The 9,974-nt window shown below is 46.1% G+C and overlaps 1 protein-coding gene across 2 annotated transcripts in view; it reads right to left on the reverse strand.

The window, feature by feature from the left end:
- Nucleotides 1–6,099, reverse strand: part of RASGEF1B (RasGEF domain family member 1B) — a 30,527-nt gene extending 24,428 nt beyond the window's left edge. Inside the window, exon 1 of one of the 2 annotated variants that reach the window (XM_080399883.1) lies at nt 5,970–6,099. Coding sequence is in view for 1 of the 2 variants with exons in the window: in XM_080399882.1 (XP_080256008.1) it covers nt 654–698 (45 nt within the window). In the remaining variant the exon portion in view is untranslated. Of the gene's footprint in view, nt 1–653; nt 5,519–5,969 lie in introns of those variants that run through there. The other variant, XM_080399882.1, reaches the window with a different exon arrangement.
- Between the last annotated feature and the right edge of the window lie 3,875 nt (nt 6,100–9,974).

Below are 9,974 nucleotides of genomic sequence, written 5' to 3' on the forward strand. Positions count from 1 at the left end.
AGTGACTCCTGTAAAGCTTGAGTGATTTACAGAATGAATGAAATGGAAAAGGATGCACAAAGGCCTCAGATGAGCCAAAGCCAGCAATGAAATACCATCCACCTGAAAAAACAGACAACACATGTAAGCTGCTCTTTTCTACCAAAATTTATGGGCAGACAGCTGAACTGGAAGCAAAGAAATTTTGATAGACAACTAATACTGGGACCGTATTAAGAAACAAATTCCCTCCACCCTTTAGGAAAATTTGTAAATAGACTGACTTCCAAGCACTTTGTTTAAACCCACACCAATGCACAAGCTGAGTATGATCTCCCCAGTCCTACATGTTAAATTTTGTTCAAACTCAAATAGCATCAGGAGAGGCAGACGGCCTATGGGCTAGCCAGCACAAAGTGTTAAGAAGCTGGCTGGAACTGCTGACGGCAAAATTGAGAGCTTTGAAATAAGAGTACAACTATATCAAATGCAAAGAAAACACAAGCACACTATCAAAGCCTTATGCTTTTTAACTTACTGAAGCAGAGGGGGTTTTTAGAAGTACACAGCATTCCCCTAATTGCACTCAGTGAAGTACAGAGGAGTTTTGCCATTTGTTCTCTTGGGAACAGAGGGCTCTTAAATATTACAGTGATAAAAGATTAAAATCCCACCTCTCTATTCAGCCAGCTGCAGACTGGCTCCGTCAGGGCTCCCATCCACCAGCAAGGTGCAGAGCTCTACAGACCTGAGGAGGTTACCATCCCAACCTCCCACACTGCTGAGCGGACAGCTGAGCGGCTGGTCATCAGTCAGCTGATGAATTGCTGCAGTTTTCAGTCAGGAGTTTTAAGGCAAGCAAGCAAGCAGCAGGGATGATTTACTTCAAAACATCACGCTGTAAATGGAGTGATTCAGCAGCTGATTCACGGTGGCTCAGCTGTCCAGGAACGGGGTATGGGGTGGGGTGGACAGCTGGGACCTGTGATGTCATCCATGCTATGCCATCCCCACTACTGAATCAGAATCCTGACACTCCATCATTCTCACAGCATGCTTTTTGCCTCCTATGTACCTCAAACGGAAGAAACAGAAAATTGATGATGTTAATAGAGATGGAAGCAGTTTCCCCTGCACTATCATCAAAGAGTATCACTGATTTCAATGTGGTACTAGACTCCCACTAACCCTGGGGAATATTATTCATTTTATGTGACAGGGATGCGAACCTCTGTAATCCTAATCCACCTCAGGTGCCCAAGGCCAAAACATAAACTTTCTGCATCTGCACGGTCAGTAGCTAAGTGTGGATCCGATCTAGTTCACAGTGATAACCAGGTTCATCAAGAACTGTTCACACATCTGTCTACAGTCAACAGAAAAAGAATCATTCCAGTGCTTAGACCTGGGAGCCTGGATGTGCTTCTGACTCTGCCACAAGCTCCTCACGTGGCTTTAGTCAAGTCACTCAGTTTCTCATTACTGCATTCCTCTGCTTGACAGTACAAAGAGGGATTAGTGTGGGGTTATTTCCTTTCATTAAGTTCCAAGACCTTTTTTCAAAAGGGGTGCAGAAGGTGTATCACACTGTATTAATGCCAGAAGCACAGTACTAGCCTTAAGCATGAAGCTCTCTTGACACGGTTCCCTCTCCAACCTCATCAAAGCAAGACACCTTCCGAATCCAAAAGCTGTTGCTTTTTGCAGACATCCATGCTTGGCCTTTTGGTGAAACCTACAATACCTTCAGAAGAGAACACCATTCCCTTTTATAATCATAATGGACAGCCAACTTATAATTCACAACAGCAAGCTGTAATAGTGTTAAGTAACAGTACTAATTTAATTTAATTCGTTCTACCTAAATACTCATCACTAAATGCCTCTTTTTCCATCTAGATGAAGCAGAAAAAATGCTGGTTTAAGGCGAACAGTTCACATAATCTCTATTTTTCCATTTGCTAAGACGTTATGTTTTAATGAACAGTACAGAATTTTACTGATATTTATAGAGATATTTAGTAACTGAAAGGCTTCAGTTAAAATTACACAACAACAACCACAAAAGGCACCTTCCAGTGTTTAGGCTGAAGATAAAAAGGGATGGTCCCACTTTGGCAGTTAAGCAAGCAAATACAGCTCTGTATCCAGATCACTTATACTTGTCTCACACCCATTTATACCTGGGCTGAATATCAGCCAGTGGTTTCTAGACTAGAGCTGGGTCTGAGGTATGAGGGACCTGTAAAACAGTTGGCTCCAATCAGATTGACTGGCTCCTTGGGAAATCAAGGAGAAGACAAGTCTAGCTAAACTGGCTGAAAAGAGTTTTTTTTCCCCTAGTCTAGCCAGGGCCATAGCAGAAATCTGTTCCCCTCACACGCTGCATCTAATGGTTTGTGTCAGGCTTTAAGACCCGGCAGCAGTTCCCACGCTCGACTGAAGGTGGCGCCTTGGGCTCTGCAATCGATGGGTCAACGTCTCCTCGCCTCGAAACAATTACGCCTATTAAGTCAAGTCACAGTAGGTAAGGTGTTGAGCAAAGGTGTATCAGCTTGGGTTGTGAAAGGACCATTGTAAACACGGGCTAATAGTGTCTGAACCCCTGCAGGATGTTTAAGCAAGGATCAACTCCCAGCCCTGATGGGCAGGTACTGTCAGGTCAGCGTGGAAAAGCACCAGGCCCTCTATCAACGACAGCAATTACCTCAGAAAATACCCCTCCCCAATCTGACTCAAGCATATTTATCCTCTGTCCTATTGCTTATGAATCTAAATGCCTCATTGTGCTGGCTGATGCAGAGTCACAACTTCCCAGGCTCACCTCTCTACTGGCATGTAACCTGGTATTTCTGCCCCTATTTCCAGATGCGACAAGACGCAAGCAGAGTATCTGACCCCATGGGAGGGGCAGGTGATCTGAGGAACATTTTACTCCGGGGAGAAGACGCATTTTAATGAACCAAAACCAAAATAGCCATAATACGTGGATCTGAGTCATGCACTGCTATTCTAGAGCTGCGTAGGAAGACTGAGCTGTATTCTTTCCACGATCCTGCTCATTTTCTAATTAAAAATACAGCCATACTGAATACCATCCATTCACGTTTGTCACTGTAGTGATACAGGTTTTTTTAATACTACTACTCACAGCAGCTATAATAGAGGAGAAATTAGCAATAGCTTTTGGCTAGAGGTAGAGTCTTTGCCTCCTGATTGTAAATTATGTATTGTCCTCACTGCGGCTGCAAAACACACTCTGGAACTTTTGTTTGCAAGCTTATTTTCTAATGAAGTGTTTATTAGATGATGTGGCTCAATCCCAGTCCCACAAACCCACGCCAAGCAAAGGGCACTTGTCAGTGCTTGCAGAGTACACCTGTGTATCTACTAACATTTGGGAAAAGATGGTTAAGTACGAGCAAACACAAATTCTGCCTCCTTCAGTGAACCACAGGCATCCTCTCCCAACTGACAGCTTCTTCCCCTACTGCCCAACCAGCTACCAAACAGCAGAACAGCGCTCAAATGAGGACATGTTGAGACAAAGGCAAAATTAGCTTTTCATTTAGAAACACTGCATAAAGATAAAAGGAAATAAATGGTTTGGATCATCTCTATCTCCAAAAGTCAAGGGCTGTCTTCTGAAGACTGCGCTTTAAATTAAATCTCCTATGACAGCTAACCTGCTCAGCACTGGAGCTTTGACACTAATCTCTCCAAATGGGCGAGAAGGATCACAGTTAATGGAAGGAACTCTACAAACTGCGCAGGGACACAGTTGCTAAGAACGACACACCCACATCAAGGATGTGCAAGAGTCAAGTGAGCACCACAAGCTTGATTGAACTGAGCTCCCATCACAATGACACTCCAATTAAAAACAGTACTAGCTGACTGACTGCCACCTTGTGCAGAAAGAAAAGTTTCTAAACCCTCTGATTTAGATAGGAAATCTCTCGAGTGCGAATCACCCAATACTTCTCACATCACCTCTGTCTTCACAAGACACCTAGAGCTTGATATTCAGAAAAGTTTAGAGCCACAATGCACCTCTGTTATCAAAAGAGTTCAGCACCTTTGGTCCCAAACATCACTTAACCCTTTCACATATGATCCATCTCAGACGTGCTTGAGAGTACCAGTTCTACTAAGTTTTAACCACGTAGCTTTGCAGCACTTTTTCAAGGGTAACACCGATGCCCAAGTAGCCATGTAGTCAAAGGTAGCCAAGAAAGATACCACCCACACAATTCCATCAGCTCTAGAGTCATCATAACACCAGACCCTTACAGTGATGTAGCACAAACTGTCAATATGATCCACACACAGCTTCTTATCTTCACCCCAGGAAAACATCACTTTTTAAGTACTCCAAGTTACAAAAATAAACTCCCATGTTTTCAGCTTTTTCATTTCACATTCCTTCACTGATAGGGCTCCAGTGTTGAACTGTGCCTGTCATTTCTGACATGGTGTGACAGCAGCTCACCCTGCAGACCATGAACAGGTACGGTGAATCACTGCATTCCCCGAAGACTGTTTAGATAACTCATATAACTGGAGCACAGGTCACAAAATACTGCGCTGTCCCCAAAAACCTCAGCAGAAAGAAAGCATGAAGAACATGAACCAAAAAGGATTCATTGTACCATATAAAAAAACATTTCACTCAGCGTGTGGCACCGCTGTGAGCTTAACACTTTCATAAACCAGTACTTTCTTTCCTCTTTTACAAAGAGTTAACAAAACCTACAGTGGCTTGTTTCAGTCCTGCCTGTTTAAAGGAGTGATATCCCTATCACTGATCCAAAATCAGAGCTAGGTCTTACCTACGAAGTCTCTCCAGCACAGCTCACCAGTTAGCTACTTGTCCTGAGTACACTTAGCACTGATTTTCTGTTGATTACCAGCTTCTCTCCAAGACATCTCATTTGGAAGCTGCAAGATAAGCCCGAGGGACCAATCCCTCAAATGCTGCTCTTGGCTTTCAAAATAAAGAGACAGACTAGAGACCCGGTCCTGCCTGCCCAAGTCCCCATTTCCCAGAGACGGCACATTATCTCAGCACGCTGCGGCTGCAATCTCACTGAAAGCAACCCCCTCAACTCTCCTTGTTTAGATGGATAGCTGACTGAGGCACAGAGTACCTCTTTGTTCATGGCTCTCTTGATTTTTCAGGCCATTCTTCCCCTTTGAGAAGTCAGCCCTCCTCTGCTCTATTCAGGGGAACTCTGCTGAAAGAATTTTCCTCATCCCCCAGTGCTGTATTTAGCTTTACACACAGAGCAGACAGGGAGGCACTGCTTGTTATTAGGGCTGCCTTTGTTTACAGTCTGGCCTAAGCACAACCTAGCAGACTTAGCTGACAAGCAACACATTGGTCTTGGGTCGTTTAACAGCCATTACTCTCCTTCTGCCCCTGTACTGCTCCTACCTCACTCAGCACAGGCGCCTGAAGTTCTACAACAGTCACACACAGCAGATGCCCAGCGAAAGAGAAGCTCGTAAACACACTTGGGTGACACCACACACACACCTGTCCCACCCACACACCCATTTTACGCAGTCCTACAATCACAATCTGGCAAATGAATGCTTCTTCCCTCCTCCCATCCAAAAAAGCTGCCATCAACTGAACCCACGGGCATAAGGAAAAATGGGGAAAGCTTCTCTCAGGATTACAGCCACAGCAAGATCACACCGCACGGTTTTAGGACCCTGTTCCATCTTAATACGTGGAAGGGGACAGGGAGAAGGACCCAACCACTGCACTGCCAAGCACCTTTTCTGCTGGGCTGAAGTCTCTCTCTCTGCCCGGCATTCTGATCCCCCTGAAACGAGCAGCTCTGCCTGCACAGAACTGGGTAGCTAGTAAGGAGATAAACACCAGGAGGGCAGAGACCATCCTGCCGGGGCCACCAAGCAGACGGACGGACGGACGGTCGGACGGACGCACATCCGAGTACCGCTGCCTCCCCGGACCGTACCTGGAAGTGGGCGCAGGCGTCCCCGGCCCCAGCCACTGCTTCACCACCCGCAGACACGCATCGTCCGGGGCACGGCGCGGCTCGGGACGGCTCCGCTCCCCGCACCGCCGCTTCCCTCGGCGGGACTCGGCGGGCGGCAGGCGGAGCACCGGGAGGCGCCGCTCCCCCGGCCCGCCCCGGCCCGCCCCGCCACCTCCCCCGGGCCGCGGGAAGGGCGGGGGGCGGCGGGGGAGGCGCAGGGCGGGCTCCCGGCACGGCTGGGCCCAGCCGCCGCGGGGGCACACCAGCGCGGAGGCGTCGCAGCACCGCTGTCCAAACCGGCACCGCCCCCGCGTGTGGCCGGGGGCCGCTGCCCCTGCCCCGCCGGCCCTGCGCCTTGCCGCCGGCCGCGGCCGTACGCCCGGGCGGGCAGGGGCTGCGCACGCCTCCCCCGGCAGGCTGCCGGCTGGTGGTCTCAGCGCAGGGGAGCTTCTGCCCCGGCGCTGCTGGGCTCTTCAGTGGCCCGCAGGTCTCTCCTTCCAGTACTTGTCCAGTCTCCCCTGCAGCCCATCCACAACGGTCTTCGAAAAGGACTTGCGCAGATCCACACAGCTCCTCAGAGAGCCACCGTCCGCTGCTTCTCTTGAACTTGACATACCAGCTTCCATCCGATGTCCCCCTGCTCTTGCAGGGAGCGACGCTCACTTTGCTGCTACACGCTCTCTCCAGCACATTCTGAGCTTCCTCCGTGTCTTGCGCAGCATTCTCACTTGCCACTTTTCCAGGCTGAAAAGTCCAGGTCTGCCCAGTCACTCCATGAACAGGGTCCAAATCGCTGACGATCCTTATTACCCTTCACCGGCCTTCCGCGGTACTTCTCAACCTTCTGAGATGAAGGAAAGAGAGCTGCACACACACACTTCAAGGTGCAGCTGAACTTCAGGTTTGGAGAGCAGTGTGCCAGCCTTCCCTGCTCTCCATCCCCTCCTAGCAATTCCCCATCCATGCTCAATTTCCCTTTTTGACTGCCACCCAGCACCAGTCCTGGAGCCACCCCTTGGAACACCCAACCGAGATCTTCAAACAGAGTGGCAGCAGCCAGGTCAGAGCCCGTACTTTCTTCACACGTGAAGCTAGCTACATGCCTCAGATCTTTCTCTAACTGAAGAAAACTGTCCCTGGTAGTTAAATGCTTGAAAGACAGGTGCCTCTGGATGCTATTTCTGCACATAAGCATAGAAGGAGCACATAAACCTGAGTTCCTTTGGCCAGGAGGATTTTGGAGGCATCACTAAATCCTGCCTACCTGCATTTACATTTCTTTAAATTCAGTCTCCAGAAAGAAATGCTTTAAAAATGTGTTTTTAAAATAATTGTGCTGGCAAGATAACTAATGATAAAGGGAGCCCTGCACAAAGGGCCTTTGCTCACAAAACTCCCTTTCTGGAACTGGGGCTTAAATGCGCATGTGATTTCACTGTGGATTCTAGAAAATACTTGCAAGTCTTCCAGTTCTGGATTCACACAAAAGCCCACTTTGTCCCTTTGTACAGTGTCACATAGAACGTCAAATATAACAAAAGAACATTCCAATGTTATTTCTGAAGGAAGATGACACAGTTACAAGTCAGAGGTCACAGCACTTACACACATATCCTGGTCCTTCTCCCATTTTGGTATGTCAGAGGATGGTGTTACATATCTTCCTCATGCTCTGCTCTGTGATGTTTCTAACTCCATTTCCTCTCTGTGACAGGTTTCCCAATGCAATAACTATTTAACTTTCTTGATTCCTGTTTACCCCTACCATTCTCTTCATCAGACAACTCTTGTTGCCGTACCTACCAGAAAACAACCAGGAAAAGATTTAAACTTCATCCAGATAAAGGGTTTTCCCTTTTTTCTTTCACTCCTCTCAGATTTGAGGACAAACATTTGTTCCCCCTCCTCCCTCCCCTTGTCTCCTGTATTCTCAGACATGATCTCTGATTAAAGCAGAAATATTTTATGGCAGTAACTGCATGTACAGACACATTTACCCTGGTTTGTTTTGGTGCAAGCCAACAAGAGTGAAGGCAGCCTGTGGGCTCCCTGACAGAGAGGAGTGATGGGTGGTGCGGCGAACAGGGTGTGTGAATCAGCAGTGCTGTGTGGCTGCAAGACTGGGAAATGCTACAGCTCAGTGGGCTGTAGTCAAGTATCAGTGTTAAGCAAGCGAGGTAATTTGTCTGCTGTGCTTGGCCTTGCTCAGGCCTCATTTACAGTAGTGCAAGCAGTTATGAGTAACTTGGCAAGAGCTGAGAGGAGATGAAAAATTCTAAGGACATAAGAGCTACAGTTATGAGTCAATGTTTCAAATGCAGAACATGCCCAGTCTGCATTGCTCAGATGCTTTGCTTATTTATTCTTCCCATTTTCTATATGGTTGTGCTCACAACAGCAATGCGGATTAAAGGAATTAAGCACAAACAAAACCTAAAAAACCTAGATTAAACCAATTAGACCAATGCTCGCTAAACAAGTTCTGTGCAGGCAATGTTCTCCTAAAAACCAGGCCTGGGTCCCATGGCTCAATCTGCTGACATGAAACCCAGCACCTAGGCTTTAACATGCAGCCCTCCACCGTGGTAGAAATATAGACCACAGGCTTGGACTGCAAACCAGGCCTCTGCTTTGCCTAGGTATTCAACTTGTGGAAAATTTCATCCACAGCTCCATCTTATCTCTGTTATTACTATAAAACTGTATTTTTCATCTGAGTATGAAAACTGAATGTGTTACTTCAAAACAAACTGGACTTTAGGAGAGAAGAGATTTTTGTATCTAGTAGACACTGGAAATCTCTGGACCCATGTATGCAAACAAACTACAGTTCTGGCTAGTTGTAAGCAAGCTCCTGGGCTTTCAGACCCTCTCCAGAAAAGGGGGGTTGGAACAGCAATGCCAATATCAGCTGCTGAAGAAGCAGGAGTTTAACTCCCAAAATTTCAATACTTACATAGAATGAAAATGTATTTTTCCAAGATATTTCTGTTTACTTTTCTGGTGACTAGCAGCTGAGCTGATAAGGTTCAAATCAACATATCATACTATCCAGTGTTTCTCCAAGACATAAAAATTAAAAGTTATAAATAATAGGGAGAAAAAGTGTATTTAATGGCATCAGACAACTTGAGGAAATTAAGCTTTAGAAAAAGCACCAAGCCAGGGAATACTGAGAATAGAGTTGTTAACTCTATGCAACTTCTGTTGTGGACTAACTTTTGTTATGTGGTTGAAAAATCTGCCTACTGATAAAACAACCCACCCCCCTGCCTGTCTCTGTCCTGATCCCATGCAGTGGTGCTTGTGCTATGTGCCCCAGCCAAATACACGTAACTTCCAAGTGATAAACCAGAAACCACTTTCCTCAGTTCACCCAGTAATCTTTTACTGGTTAGGTCATGCAAGAACGGTCTGTAAAACAGTTAAGTGATGCTGAATTTTAAACATAAAGAGAGAACATTTGTTCTTGTTTCAGCAAGTAATGGTCTGGACAGTTCTCAGTCAGAGTAAAGTGAAACCATTGGCTAAACTAGCCGCCCTCTGCCTCCAGTAACTCCAAACGATCATCAAATAATTAGTAGAAAAAAGCCAATACACATCCTTTTTTCATTTTAATACTTATTGCTGTGCAAATATATCAACCCTTACCCTGTGGTTTGTAGCACTTCCCCACATAAAGCAGAAAGACATCAGGTTTCATTTAAGCACTATGTTTATTAATTTTGAACTCAAACTAGGATCATATTAAAAACACATTACAAATCACTTAAGAACTATTAATGCCTGCCAAAACTAACCTGTGGTTTTAAATAAGAGGAAAGTCAAAGTAAATGAAAAGTAGCATTTAACTCGCTGTAATGTTACATAAAAAATGCACAACATATGTAGCGTTTCAAAAAGTACTCAGCAGAATCCCATACACAAAGAGCACTCTTGATACAACCCAAGGGAAGGGAAGGACTTAAGAGTTTGAAGTCAATT

This window comes from Falco punctatus (assembly GCF_963210335.1).
Source record: "Falco punctatus genome assembly, chromosome: 1".
Classification (NCBI taxonomy): Eukaryota; Metazoa; Chordata; class Aves; order Falconiformes; family Falconidae; genus Falco; species Falco punctatus.